Source organism: Biomphalaria glabrata, chromosome 16 (genome assembly GCF_947242115.1).
Source record: "Biomphalaria glabrata chromosome 16, xgBioGlab47.1, whole genome shotgun sequence".
Taxonomy (NCBI): domain Eukaryota; kingdom Metazoa; phylum Mollusca; class Gastropoda; family Planorbidae; genus Biomphalaria; species Biomphalaria glabrata.
The window spans coordinates 11,695,520-11,711,178 of record NC_074726.1 but is presented as its reverse complement, the minus strand read 5'-3'; the positions used below and the strand labels follow the sequence as shown (position 1 = coordinate 11,711,178).

Below are 15,659 nucleotides of genomic sequence, written 5' to 3'. Positions count from 1 at the left end.
TGGAATTTTATATTTCTGTTTTGATTTTTTTTTTGTTCACTTTCACCTTCATATTCTTACACAGAGAAAGGATCCAACGCACTCTTAATTATGGTCACAGTTCTCTTCGTCATGATTCTTCTCTACGTGATTGTCACATTGGTGCGGGTTAAACATCAACATTTGAACACAGAATGATTTCCCCAATCAACGCATTCCCTGATGAAAAAATTGTGATCAGCCTTTAAGTCTGGACTCGACATAAAGACATAATAGAAAGTGTTAAGAAAAAAAAGAATTAATTGTAAAGATTCATCTGTTTCTATGTGCCGCAGTAAAGAAAAATGCAACTGTGCTCATTTTGAATGTAACAAAGTCTACACACACACACACACACACACTCAAACACCCCCACTTACATACTCACAGACTTAAGCATGCTTACACACACACACACACACACACAATGGTAGTAAATCTGTTCTGTCACTTTTGATAATGTTGCTACCCTAAGATAGTATGACTGAAATATTTTGTATTGGCATATAGAACTCAATCTCTCTGTTTCTTTGTTTATCTCTCTGTCTGTAATGTAAATATGCCCTTTGATTTGTTCCCAGGCCTTTGATAACATGTCATATCTACTACCTTTTACGATAAGTTAGAATGACCTGCTTTGTAACGCCTTCTGACACAAACACATACTATTGGCCTGTCAAGTTTACAATCACCTTTCTCTTTCTTCCTTGCACCACACCATTAAAAAATAACATATATATAAAATTCTTTTTTTTTAAATTCTATATAAAATCAGTGGATAGGCTAAAAGATGCTGTTTGACCAGAAAACCCTAAACCCTTTAACTTTGCATCTTGCGCATCGTAACGATCTCCCGCATAGACTTTTGACCCGTGAATTATTTTTCCTTTTCTCACTAACGAACATGTCATCCTAAATAGACTAGTAACTGAGAAACACATAATTAAATCCTTGTCGTGGGGTATATAGTCGAATTAGGTGCTGATGAACATTTTGTTTTCTTGTTTCTGTTACATAAGTATACATAAGTATACACGAGTCTCCAGCATTGATTTTTTACTTTAAAAAGTGTCATATAAAATGCATTGACTTTTAATTCTGCTGGTTTACATTGCTAATATCACTACTAATACTACTATTATGTGTAACTTGTGGATTCTATTGTTAGTATTAAGTCGCGCCCTTGTGTTGCAGATTTGTAAAATATTTAAATGAATTTGTTATAAATACATGTAGTCGTTTTCTATTTTAGAGCGTCGGTTTTGGTCATTTTTGTTGCACTGTTTACCCTTAACCTTTGAGGTCTAAGTGTCAAAACTTGATTAGCTCATATGATATATGGAGTAATATTCAATGCCTTCATTTTTCAATAACAAATGAAGATTTATGGTATTGAAAAACTGATGAATAATTACAGAACTATCTTACATAGGTGTTTAGTAAGTGAAGGTGTTGGCAGACACTAAATAGAATATATTGGATGGCATCATCTACACCTTTACCTTTATTTTGAAGCGAATTGTAAAGAGTCTATCTTAGTACAAGATCATTCAAAAGAAACATTTTAACCAGTTCTTCTAAACATTTGGACCCCAATGAAGAAAGTGAGACAGGTCTAAAGTCATTCATTTCTTTTGGTTTGGTAACAATTAACGACGACTACCATACAGATAGAATTGATTGATAGGCTCATTAAATGAAGTGAAGAAAATCTCTAGAAAAGGCTCAGCTAGTTGTTCAGCACTTTCTTAGGACTCGCCCTTATATTCCATCAGGCCTACCAGATTTCATTGATACAAAGCTTAAATCAAATTACTCTGTCTGTCTGTCTGTCTGGTAAATAGTTTGGCCTTTTCTCTCACACCCAGTCTCGGATCAAGCTGAAACCTCGCATAGTTTTTCATTGACATAGACAAGACATGAATCAATAAAAAAAAGTAACCTATAAATACATAGTAAGTAAAGTTCCCCTTTCAGAAATTGTGATCTAAAGGGCAGATGATGTTAATCTCATCTGTTACCGTGACTTATGGTTAACTAGGGCGTCATGTGACCAGAACAACAACCAACCGCCTTCACTTTTTCCCCAACTAATGTCAGGTACCCATTAGAGCTGTGTGGAATTCAGAGGCCCCCGGTTTAGAAGTCAAGTGCTTTACCGCTCAGCCACTGTGCTTCCTAATAAACACTTAATTACTGGCAATTCATTATTTGGTTTAATAGCCACAAGTGAAACTAATCCTTCAGTATTCACAGATATGGCTAAATTTGTCCCTCACAAATGCTCCGATCAAGTTTATACTTTAAACAATTATTTATTGTACCTAACAAAACATGAATAAATAAACAAAAATACTGAATTGGTCAAATAATTATTGGTAATTAATTATTTTGCCTAATATCAAAAAAGGGATATAACTTGTACATTATTGGTAGATATAGTTTTAAGGAGTCCTTCCCTTTATATAAGATTAGTTTTTTGTTGTTCTTTTTAAAAAGGATTTTTTATGTTTTGCTTGGTGTTCTAGTTTTTTCCTATTTTTCCTCTAGACAGCTCGAGCAACGCTGAGATTTCGTAGTGCACATTTCCATCTTTTCTGTCGCCTCACATTATCTGCTCTTTTCTTTTGTTGATTTCTAGTGTTGTTTTTTTCTTTTTGTTGCAGTGACCAGTGGTTTATTGTTTAGATGGACCTCACTACTCTTGACACTAATACACCTATTTCCACAGAATCAAACACTAACACTGTTTAGACCGATTCTTTAGATTGAAAGTGTTCTTTCTAAATAGTCCATCCATTCCTGTAGAGTGTCTTGAGTTGGGGAGAGGATGCATCGCCCGGGCTGTTATTTCTAATGTTACTGTAGCAGAAGTCCAGAGTTGTTTTATCTTAGTTGCCCGGGCTGTTATATCTAATGTTACTGTAGCAGAAGTCAAGAGTTGTTTTATCTTAGTTGCCCGGGCTGTCCTTTCTAATGTTACTGTAGCATAAATCCAGAGTTGTTTTATCTTAGTTGCCTGGCTGTCCTTTCTAATGTTACTGTAGCATAAATCCAGAGTTGTTTTATCTTAGTTGCCCGGACTGTAATTTCTAATGTTACTGTAGCAGAAGTCCAGAGTTGTTTTATCTTAGTTGCCCGGGCTGTAATTTCTAATGTTACTGTAACAGAAGTCCAGAGTTGTTTTATCTTAGTTGCCCGGGCTGTAATTTCTAATGTTACTGTAGCAGAAGTCCAGAGTTGTTTTATCTTAGTTGCCCGGGCTGTAATTTCTAATGTTACTGTAGCAGAAGTCCAGAGTTGTTTTATCTTAGTTGCCCGGGCTGTCCTTTCTAATGTTACTGTAGCAGAAGTCCAGAGTTGTTTTATCTCAGTTGCCCGGGCTGTCCTTTCTAATGTTTCTGTAGCAGAAGTCCAGAGTTGTTTTATCTTAGTTGCCCGGGCTGTAATTTCTAATGTTACTGTAGCATAAATCCAGAGTTGTTTTATCTTAGTTGCCCGGGCTGTAATTTCTAATGTTACTGTAGCAGAAGTCCAGAGTTGTTTTATCTTAGTTGCCCGGGCTGTAATTTCTAATGTTACTGTAGCAGAAGTCCAGAGTTGTTTTATCTTAGTTGCCCGGGCTGTAATTTCTAATGTTACTGTAGCAGAAGTCCAGAGTTGTTTTATCTTAGTTGCCCGGGCTGTAATTTCTAATGTTACTGTAGCAGAAGTCCAGAGTTGTTTTATCTTAGTTGCCCGGGCTGTAATTTCTAATGTTACTGTAGCAGAAGTCCAGAGTTGTTTTATCTTAGTTGCCCGGGCTGTCCTTTCTAATGTTACTGTAGCAGAAGTCCAGAGTTGTTTTATCTTAGTTGCCCGGGCTGTAATTTCTAATGTTACTGTAGCATAAATCCAGAGTTGTTTTATCTTAGTTGCCCGGGCTGTAATTTCTAATGTTACTGTAGCAGAAGTCCAGAGTTGTTTTATCTTAGTTGCCCGGGCTGTTATTTCTAATGTTACTGTAGCATAAATCCAGAGTTGTTTTATCTTAGTTGCCCGGGCTGTCCTTTCTAATGTTACTGTAGCAGAAGTCCAGAGTTATTTTATCTCTTGTAGGACTAGAGACGAGTTGATGGACAAAGAGTGCGTCAACCTTCAAAGTGCATTTTTTGAAAAATCGCCCAGTGTAACTACTGGTATGTCCAGTGACCTCGTAAGTGAGTCACTACGTCACCGATGATTTTATCTGCGACGTCCGTCTAGACTGAAGGCAGTACATAAACAAAGGACGCTGTAAATAACATCTAAGTCTGGTGGTCAATAAAACATTCACAATGAGAGCGCCAGTAGCTCTACATTCAAGTCTGGTGGTCAATAAAACGTTCACAATGAGAGCGCCAGTAGCCCTACATTTAAGTCTGGTGGTCAATAAAACGTTCACAATGAGAGCGCCAGTAGCTCAACATTCAAGTCTGATGGTCAATTAAAAGGTTCCCAATGAGAGCGCCAGTAGCTCTATATCAAGACAGCACATTCTCGCAGTCCACCAACTTTTTTTGTTCTTGGACTCTTCAGTTCTGTCAGATGTTATCAATCAGATCGTCGTTGTCATCCTTCTCTAGCCAATAAACTGCTTATCTTTTATTATCTCATCTTATCTTTTACAACACAGACGTTACTTTTAGTTTTTAGTACTTATCTTATCTATTAAAGACGTTAATTCGAAAAAAGATGATAATAACGTCCTGCGTATTTCATAAGTCAATCTAGTCATGCGTGTTAATCAATGACTTCAACTCTGCTAAGTCGTGGGTTTCTCTAATCGTACCAGGGAAGAAGGAGCACTTGTACGATTTTGTTTTCTAGAGTAGGTGTCTTAATAAAGACGTGGCCGTAGCGTCACAAATTTCATCTAATTCTAAATCTACTTTGTTTCTTAGGGAGCGGACGCTGGGTAAAACAATCGTAGGTAGTGATGGGCGAAAACCTTGTCTTTTCAGCCTTGAGCGTAGTTCTCTTCCATTCTCTCTTTCCCTACTACTCACAAGGGCAGAGTACAGACACATTGATTTGTGCATAACATGGTGGTAGTGGCGTCTTCTTTCAACCAAGTTTTGACCAATTGGGCTCGACTTCAATAGAAAGGTTCAACAAAACAGAGCAGTGACATTCGTAACAAACGAAATTTAGAAAGCCTTCAGGACAGAAGGCTCAAAAGTAAAGTAGCAATTATACATAAAACACTGAACCATAATCTTCAAATACAAAAACAAAATTTAATAAAATACTCTGAAAGACACAAAGATAAAGGTACACACCTCATCCCATATGCTAGGACAAATTTGTACAAATGCTCCTTCTTCCCTAGTGCTATTAGAGCATGGAATGCGTTGTCTGAGCTAGCCAGGAAAACCAGTGACTTAGCAGAATTTAAGTCATTGGTTAATATGCATGACTGAATGCATGACGGGTAGGACGTAATCATCTTCTTTTTTGAAGTAATGTCTGTATTCTATAAGATAAGATAAAGGTCTAGGTCGGACACCATCTTGGATCTCCATTTCCTTGTTTTAGTCAAATTTAATTATTTCAGTACAAAGAAATTGCAATTCAAGTTCTCGTTTTTAAAAGTGAAGAAGAGTAAAGAGAACTCTTTAACAACTCAAGTTAAGAATAGTTTGAGACGGATGTAGATCTAGTTTTTGTTCAAATCGAAAAGTAAACATTATTCTTTAATTAGCAACACGGTGAAGTTTGAAGTTAGTTATTGACCTTGTTTATAATATGTTGCACCAGGTGTTGAATTATACAGTTTAACTGTTAAGTAATTTATTTATTATAACTTGTATTAATGCTTACATTTTAGGATAAATTGGATGTGTCATGAAACCATGTAATGATGTAAGGCTTAAGCCTCTAGCAGCTAGGAACTATTACTTCATCCATTTTTAGATCAAGAGTTGAATAGTAATCTATGTCTTGCTGTTTATCAATATTGAAATAATTAGACCTATGCTGAAAACAGATATGCTAGGATAAATCTGTACAGATATTTCTTCCTCCCTAATGCTATTAGAGCATAGAATTGGTTGCCTGAGTCAGCCAGGAAAACTAATGACTAGGCAAGAGTTTAGGTCATTAATTAAAATTCATGACTAGATTGACCTAAGAATACTAGTAGGACGTATTCAAATTTTTTTTTCAAGTAACGTCTGTATTTTATAAGATAAGATGTTGATCATTATTCCTAGAGTTCTAGACAACTAAACTTTGTTTTCTGTCTTTTTACACTCTTTTTTTTTCTATATTACTGCGCTAGACGAGCGGTCAAACGAGTAATACATTACACAGAAATACACAAAGATAAAGGCACATTCCTCGTTCCATATGCTGAGACATTTAGCAAACATAAGAAAACGTTTAGCAAACATAAGAAACATCACCGTTTTGACTGATGTGATGGTGTGGGTGGATGAAGGTGAGGGGGGAAGTGACGTAATTACTAAATGAGAACTTGTTCCATTGTAACGTTGGAGGCGGTTGATGTTGTAGATTTCCTTCTATATCCGTGTGCAATAGTTTAACGAAGTAGTTTGTTTTATTCAAATTGTTCGCTTTGCGAGGCGTTTTCTAAACAGGGTTCCACAGTACTAGAATATGTTAGTTTCCAAGACACATGATACACAATCCTAGAGCGTTATGTTAACCACAATTCTCTGCTTTTTAAACTATAATCTACTTTTTAATTTTAGTTTAGATCAAGATCCAGTGTTTTGGGAATGTATCTTTTCGTAAAAGTGGCAAGTCTTGTTTTTTCCTTTCTTCCGGAATATGAAACAGCAGGTATTTATGAGTGATGAAGAAGCGTCTAATTTCTTACAAGTATTTTTTTTTAAATATGAAATAATTAAGTCGCTACATTTATTATTAAAATGAAAGAAAGTGATTCATTTCAATATCTGCTTGCTAGTTATGTCAAGTAGAAACCACATTTGGCTTTTATATTTTTTGAGTCAATATGGTGTGTGCTTTTTGGTAGAGTCTGTCCTTGATTGAGTACGACAATAGTGCGGGATTTTGTTTACCGTCGCCAACTGTCGCTGTGATTTTCGAAACTCATTTTTCGGCAAAGTTTCCCTAACTTGAACCCTAAGCCTAAGCTTTAAAAAAAACAGCCCATCGAAACTGTGACCAGAGAATGACCACCGCTATGCGAAATGACTAGCCAAAGACCAAAGTACGTTTACACCGGTGCATCTAGCTTTTCCCATATCATTAGCGAAATGGCCAAAAAAAAAAAGAAATCACATTTTGGAAACTGGCTTATTTATTAAATGTACTGGAATTTTTAGAGATAATTTAAACAATGTCAATGTCAACATTGAAAGTTCTCGATTCGAACTAAAAAAAAAAGAATTGAACTAGAATTTTAACAATATCTCAATTCATGTCAGTTGATCTTTGTACTGCGTCTCCTCTCAGTGGCGTAGAAAGGGATTTAGGGGCTCATGACATGAGATGATGTACTTAATAAATGTATCAGTATAACGTGTGGAATACATGCTACACTGTCTTTAATTTACATAAAAGTATGAATAGCAAATAAACGTGACATGGGCTTAATATTTAATTTTAAAAAACTATTGGACACTCCCTTAATCCCTTAAGTGGGGGCACGGCGGGATTTTCCAGTTTCGACCCCCTCCCTTTTATGCCCCATTGACGAAATGCCACCTATGCTGCATCATTCACAATGAAGCACTAACTTATTCCCACAGTCACCACATAAACAAACACACACACTCGGGTGTTCTATTCTTTGCTTGGCTTGGCTCGTTAAGCTCGTTAGGGGTTACTTAATAATTACAATTATTACATAATACATTTCAACTGTAGCTATCCGTGAATAACATTAAAGTAATACTAGATAAAATTCAACTTCAACCCCAGATGTCCATGAAAATACAAATAATACTTTACTATCCGATAGAGCACTCATAATAGCATCAACTCTCAATATATATATACACAATATAATACACAAACACCAGTCCAGGAAGCAACCGTCCAACCTTCCAGATCCGGGAAAGAGACCTCACTAACACACTATCTCGCACATTCAAGGAAGACAAAATCATTCAGTTCATAACACGTGCAAAACTATTCATATTCATAACCTGGGTCTGGGAGTACTTAAACAAAGTGATATAACTGTGACGAGATGTTAATTAGTTAATATTTGGCGCGTTTATTTGAGTCTAGGGGAAATTTTATTAATTTTATCCAGCTCACATATAAGATTTTGTACAGGCACACCGCAACTAACAGTAAGAACAGACCAATATTATAAGTTCATAAATAAAAATAATTTAATGAATGAAAGTTTACAAAGGAAAATGATCAAATAAAATTATAATTAAGAAATGAAATGAAGGTGCTAATTTCTAAAATAACTGCTCATCATGGATTGCTAATTGGTGAGTGATTGGAGGAGAAGAATGTACCTATGTCTGCTACTTATTTTCTTAGCTGCTAGCCCGTGGGTCGTCTTCTGGCGGTCGTAGGACTGGCACTCAGAAGGATGAGTCATCCGGCTCTGTCTTAGGACGTCGGCTCGGGGTAGTCTCTATGCTGTAGGCAAACTGGCTCTAACGTGAGGCCGCTGCCTGTTTAGCAGTAGAGAGGGTTGGTGCTGCAGACTAAGTTGGACGATCTCTCAGCTGTGATCTCTAGCTCGTAGAGAGCCGTGCTAACTCAACACCAGTTTATCTTCTGCTGCGAAGGTTGCTCTGATCTGTCGGCATTAGGCAATAGCTATTGGGCAGTGGACAGTTTGGGCCGGGCACTGGGCAGATGATACTGGGCAGTATAGGGCACTGTGGACACTGGGCAATATGATAGGGCCAAGGACAGTAGGCAATGCCTTCTTGCTAACAGGTATGTAATTGGGGGGGGGGGTATCTGGTGTGGTCTGCCCCGGTTACAGCTTTCTATGGAGATCTGGTAGTTATAGCAGTCGGGTGTAGCAACCAGGGGTAGCACTCAGGGGTAGCACTCAGGGGTAGCAACCAGGCTGGGGGTAACAATTAGGAACCTCCTAAAGGCATTGAGTAGGGATTCCCATATGCCTTGCAATCATTTAGATGCAGGCATTGGTATCAATCCCAATAAGGCATTTAAGACAATCATGTATAAAATCTTAAAGCATGCGTATAACTCAATAGCAAACAAAATACAGGTAAATCAAAATTACATTCATCCTAGGAACTATAAGTTCACAAGGGTGTGCGACATAATAACATGTATGAGGGATATACAACAGAAATGTGAAATAACTAATTTTACATGGGCTCTGTAAGTTTAGAGCACTGCGATCTAAGTTCTTAGACAGTACTTAGATTCACGAAAGGTTATTGTTTACATCAATCACTAAGATACAGGAATGGATGAAACATAACCAATTAAATGTAATAACTATGGTTTCAAAGGTAGACAACTATAGCGGCATTAATAATACTATATGAAGATATAGCATCGACATAAAATAGTACAATGTACATACATAACAAAGTCACAAGGTAATGACGGGGAACGTGGTTGTGTACTAATGTGTACTCACACATTCCTATAAGATAAAATGAGTGTAGAAAAATGTTTACACTTACCCGTTTGTCCCTAATGAATCCTCACAACTAAACTTCCTAACAGAGGAGACTGTATGAATCCTAGCGGGCCTAACTTGGAATGCTTTGGTCTCTCTATATATAGAGTTGGGACTTTTCATTTAACGGGTGGGGAAGATATCTAGCTGATTTTCTCACATGTATCAATGTACCGGAGATGTCAGGCGTCAGGTCAGATTTATGGTCAATATTCGTTGCCTACCGTGAGAGTAAAGTCTTAAGCGAATATGTATCTGTCCAGGCCGAGTGCAATGCTATTCTTAGAGCGATGCGTATCCTGCGGGGGGGGGGGGGGGAGGAGAGGAAATAGGTGTGAAAAGTTATTAGGCCGCGGCGTGTAGCGCTGGTGCAGCGGCTTAATGTGTGCTGGTCACCTGTCCAGCGGTCAATAATTAAAAGTTAGCCCTAGAGAAGCTAGTTAATGTTTTATGTCGAGATTCGTCCCGTGAGAAACGTGCGAGGGGGGATAAATCCTACAAGAAATTAGTTATGGGTGGACAAGAAAATAATTGTTTAAGTTAAAAATTAAAGTTTCTCACGGTTTGCTGGGAAAAACTCAAATGAACTTTTGCATGCAAGTTTCGTATCGTCACAATAACTATCATACCAAAATATCAAAGTAACATATTCACTCTCGCCATACCTTCCCCTGACACATAACATCCCGCCCCCCAGCTACGCCACTGTCTCTATTACTTCTGAGGATAATTGTTCGAAATCATTGAGCCAAAGTCAAATGCACCCTCCAGATTAAAATTATTTTGTTTTAAAAATGGAAGAGCTTAAAAAGTTTTGATTTTTTTTTTGTTCCAAAAATGTGCACACAAATTATCATGCACTTTGAGAAACTAGAGCTTACCAAAACTTCCTACACCTGATACACCAATACAACTTGTCATTTTTAGTTTTTTAGCCATGCATCTCCAATATAATAATAACCTAAAATGGCATTGGTTTTAATCCTGCAGCTTTTTCTGTGGTCTTTTATGTCTTGAGATTATATTCTCATATGACTTAAAAGGCCAACCCTTGACACACAGCTGCGGTCTCAGGGCATATATGTAATGACCAGAACTGCCGCTCTTTTAGCCTTCCTTCTACTTCTGTTGTGTATGCCATTTGCATATATTATGGGCTATGACGCAATAAATAAAGTGTGTGAGATCAGGTGATAATCACATGAATAAAATCTGGGCTATGTCGTAACAATCACCATAAGTTAGTTTTGGATGCTTTATGTTCTCTGCTATTTAATGTATTCGTAAGCATCTTTTAATCTGCGCCACAAAATCGGAGTCCCTTTTGACCTCGCCTGGTTCAATTGTGTTCAACTCTAGTAAATATACCCGGTGCTTCAAAAAGATGTGAAAGCTTGTTAAAACATGAACATGAACATGAACATGAACAACACTTTCACCTATTTTCTTTCTCGGATGGACCGTTGGGTGAACGTTTGATTAGGAGTAGCGTCCCTCTCCATTCCTGAAAGACGTTTTGCCTTGACAATATCTTTGAATGAAATGTCCGTCCAAACTGTAAATGTGTCTTCCCATCACTTATTTCTCTGCTTCACTCTTCACTCAGCCTAGTAAGCTAACCATGAGGACCTCCTGATATTGCCACAACTGCTTTACAATAGAAACGGACATAAAGGCTGATGTGCCATTTTGCCCACCTGCAATATCGCTAATGGTTCAAATATGAAGCAAACTCTTTATTTTCTAGTTTCATAATGTATACATGTATGATGCAGACGAAATGCGGATTCCGTTAAAGTGCAGATTGTCTAGCTATTGTGTAGAATGTAGAGGATCTGTTAATGTGCCCAAATCGCACTCGGTAATGTGCACATTAACGGCAAGGATTTAAGGTTAGGGATTCAGATTAGCGCTAGGGTTAAGAGTTTTGGTTAACGGTTAGAATCAAAGTTAGGTTTAGGGTTGGGGTTAGTAATAGAGGTTATGTTAGGAAAAAGGGTAGCGTTAGTGTATTTGTTTAAGGGTAAAGGTCTGGAGTAGGTACTAGCACTAGTGTTAAGGTCAGAATTAGGGTCACGGTCGAGCTAAGGTCATAGTTAGGGTCAAGGTTACGGCCAGTGTTATCTAGTTAACTTTTACATAAATCTTTTTTTTTTCATCTGAAGGAAAGGCTAGTGGGTTATGTGCATTTTATCTAAGTCATTGTGAATACATGAAACAGTTAACGGATTTTCGCATTTAAACCCAAATATATATATATATATATATTATATATATATATATATATATATATGTGTATATATATAATTTATAAAAGCAATGCTATTTTGTATTATGTCTAGATGATTGTGGCAGTAGGTGGTTCGGAACTCAATGTGAATTCGAATGTCACTGTATGGACAATAGATGTCAAACAAATGGAGAGTGCGAAACAAACTACGCCTGTAAAACTGGATATTTTGGACACGCGTGTCAATTGGGTAATGTCTTAACTTATATCCACAGGCGTTGCATGACGTTTCTTAAGTATGTATGTATCTGTGTAGCGCCTATGTCTTGTTTCATATGTCTTGCAAGACCATGAATACCTCCTATGTTTCTTCTTTGGTACACAAATCTGTGACTTCCCATTCATCCTGTTCAACCATGACCCAAGGGGGAAAAGAAAAGTAAATGCCAACTTTTCAATGTATGGAAGCGTGTTAATATGATTGATTGTTATTGAGTGTGTTGTTTTTTCAGCATACTAACCAACCTCCTTTATTCCCCCCCCCAAGATGTCACAACCTGTGCCGCAGCCACGTGCTATTGTGCTAAACTGCCCACAATTAGCGACGTCGCAGGTCAGTGTTCCAGCGTTCTATAACGACTGGTTTTGACCCAACTAATTTTGCTCTAGCTTGCTCATATTTTATCTTTATAGTACTTCCTGGGAAGGTGAAGGGTGGGGGGGGGAAGGGGGGTGGAGGCTGTTCTCCATTAGAAAAAATGGCATGGGGTCTTCCCCCATAGATAGGTGTCGAAACAAAAACAACTAATAAAAAATATTTTCGATCGATCGAATTTATTATTATCTGTCTTTCTATATATATTTATATATTAAAAATTAATTACATGATGGATTCAAAGCAAATGATATAACTTTATGCTATATAAGCATTTTTTTCTTCTTATAAAAGCATTATTGAGATTTTACTTGTTTAGACTAGGGTGGTTTGCTGAAGTGCTTATTCACTTTAACTCTTACTCTCCTAACTGACGCTACCAGCGTTGATTCCACCAGAATGTGGTAAATAATTACGGAGTTAAAACACGTATTTTAAATACTGCTTATCATGATCTTGTCCTTCAGTGAATATAGCATTGCCCAACGTGGAGTACCCAGAACTATCAGACCAAAATGACAAAACTTGTATCGATGACTCGAATGTCCAAAATGTCACAATAGAACTGGAACCTTTTCCTTTGAAACATTTTCAGCTCGTTTTCCAGAACGATAGTGAGTCATTTACTCTATTTTATTTACTTTTTTTTTTTACAAACCTTATATCACCTAACTCTTTCTGTCTGTTAGGTAAAAAGTTTGTACACACTATTTTTTCCACACCCAATCTCAGATTAAGCTGAAATTTTGTACAATTATTTCTTTTACCTGACAACACAAGAATCAATGTTTTAAAAACATAACATTAGTTAATTATTTATTGGTAATTGTTTTGTTTGGTATCTTAAACAATGAAACATCGTACTTGATAGATGTGGTTGTAAAAGTTGAATTAGTTCCCTTGAGGACTCTTGAGCCTTGAGTCAACATTTGTATCCTTTAAAAAGACGATCATGTAAACATTCACTAGATACCCCCCCCCCTTCTTCCCTTCACAACTGGTCTAGACACGTGACAGGATCAGAGCGCACGCAAACACGCTATTCTGCCTCAGCGTGGCGCCCCTGTGGAAACGACCATTAGAGGAAGTGGTTAGGCAAAATGAATAGCAAAATAAAACTCCCGTGGGGGTGACCACGGGTAAGGCGAGAGTTTACCCATTTCACGGAGCGGAGTTGAAAGAGAGCCCTCACGGTCCTGTCGATAATCCATGCGCCGTTCCTCAAGGGGCCGTTATACTAATGGCGAGTCCTCCACGGTTAGCGTGGTACAACATAGGAAAATGGCGGAGGTCCTCGGTGCACTCGGCCTTCGGTCATGTCTAGCCCATGCGCCCGGGGTGCCAGATGCATCGGAAATAGCAATGCTTTACATAGGCATTGACATGGGTCTCTTCCGGACAGAACGGTGGTTTACGCAGGGTTTTTTTTAATGTTTGACGCTCAAACAGGTTTTTTTTTTTTCAAACTTAGAGCTCGCTTCGACTCAGTTCTTAGACCATCTACCGGATCAGAGCGCATTGAGAAAGCTAGAAGCTAAGCTAAATAATTGGTAAAAATATTTCTAATCGCACAGATCTATTATGTCTAGGCTACATGGGCTAACTATTACATGACTGATCCAAACTAATTGATACAGTTTATATAAGCTTTGTGTTATGTGGCCAGCACAACCGTCTCTACTTTTCCCCAGCTAATCGCAGGTACCCATTAGAGTTGGGTGGGCTCAGAGGCGCCCGAAGATCTGGAAATTAAAAATAATCCCTGTCTTCACCAGGATTCGAACCCGGGACCCCCGGTTTGGAAGCCTAGCGCTTTACCGTCTTATGTAGTAGTTAACTATAATTCAGACAGGAAGGTTTCGCTAGCCTTGGCTGGCTACTCAGTAAGGAGAAGACAAAACCTGATGCGGTCTTGTAGATAGACCCAAACATTGGACAAGTCTTTGGGAGTTAACGCAGACAAAAAATCAGGAAACGGCGTCCGTTTTGCAGCTTACAGCACACACCCTGGAAGAACATGTGTCGCCCCTGATTTTAAACAGTATCGACATTTACAGTTTCTTTGGATATATCCAGGGCCGGAATTAAAGTAGGGCATGCAGGGCTACAGCCCAGGCGTTTCAAGAATGGGGACTACAGCAAAGAAAAGAAATAGATAGATATAATTCGACGTGTCAGAAACTTGACGCATTTTTAAAACATTCTTATTCGCATTTTTACCAACACTAGTTTAAATCTTAGCGTTGGCACCACTTTCGTGGTTAAAAAGCGTCTGCTTTCAGTGTGCTGGTATTCTCGTAATATATTTCGGATGTAAATATACAACCTTTATCAGAAAACGTGTAAATAAAAAAAAATGTTTTTTAAATCAAGGACAATTAAATTTACTTTACAAATACCTTCTTTTACAATATTACTTGATTTTAGATATAAGTATTTTTTATTTAAAAAGTGGATTTTTGTTTTATTAAAGCTTACGAAATAGTGTAGGGGCCTTCACTAAATTCTGTCAAGGGGCCTCCACATAACAAAATCCGGCCCTTGATACATTAGCAGCGTCTAGAGAAGAGAACTGCCGTCCTCGCAACATCGTTACGAGCATAATTTAATGCTTAGGCCATGGGCTTTCTACTCACGTTCCATGAAGAGACCTGGTTTTTAATGATTTAACTGTATGGAATTTAGCTCTTGTAAAGGAGACTAATCCTTCAAGGATTACGGGCACTAAATTGTGTCGATTTGCAAAAACTCAAACTGAAGGAGGCCATAATCTAATTTTTGTTATTTCTTAAGCTAGGCCTTTGAAATTTGTTATGGTAACATATAATGATATTCTAAAATAAATAATACTAAAAAAAAAGTTTTTTGAATAATGGTTTCCATGGTAACGGCGGCCATATTGTTTAATGTATACAAATTAAAAATCTGAATTTTGTAAAAACTATTGATCAGAAATACATGAAATTGAATTAAAAGATAAGAAAAAAGGATCCTCTAAATTGGTACAACGTCAGAATTAAAGATTTAAGTATGTTAAATTTTTTACAAAATTTTTTGAATTTTTAGTATTTTTTAAACCTAAAAAAACAGGATAATTATTAATTTAAAAAAGT

General features: G+C 37.4%; 2 protein-coding genes across 5 annotated transcripts in view; both read left to right on the top strand.

Annotated features, from left to right (window-relative positions):
- LOC106057244 (multiple epidermal growth factor-like domains protein 10) overlaps positions 1-1,139 on the top strand; it is a 62,802-nt gene extending 61,663 nt beyond the window's left edge. For all 4 annotated transcript variants that reach the window (XM_056013638.1, XM_056013639.1, XM_056013637.1 and 1 more), the window contains one exon: positions 65-1,139. In XM_056013638.1, coding sequence (XP_055869613.1) covers positions 65-177 — 113 coding nt within the window. In that variant the 3' untranslated portion in view covers positions 178-1,139. The remainder of the gene's footprint in view (positions 1-64) is intronic.
- A 4,549-nt stretch (positions 1,140-5,688) lies between these two features.
- Positions 5,689-15,659, top strand: part of LOC106057245 (multiple epidermal growth factor-like domains protein 6) — a 68,149-nt gene continuing 58,178 nt past the window's right edge. Inside the window, exons 1-4 of the mRNA XM_056014717.1 lie at positions 5,689-5,819; positions 6,753-6,843; positions 12,004-12,141; positions 13,014-13,160. Coding sequence (XP_055870692.1) covers positions 6,780-6,843; positions 12,004-12,141; positions 13,014-13,160 — 349 coding nt within the window. The 5' untranslated portion in view covers positions 5,689-5,819; positions 6,753-6,779. The remainder of the gene's footprint in view (positions 5,820-6,752; positions 6,844-12,003; positions 12,142-13,013; positions 13,161-15,659) is intronic.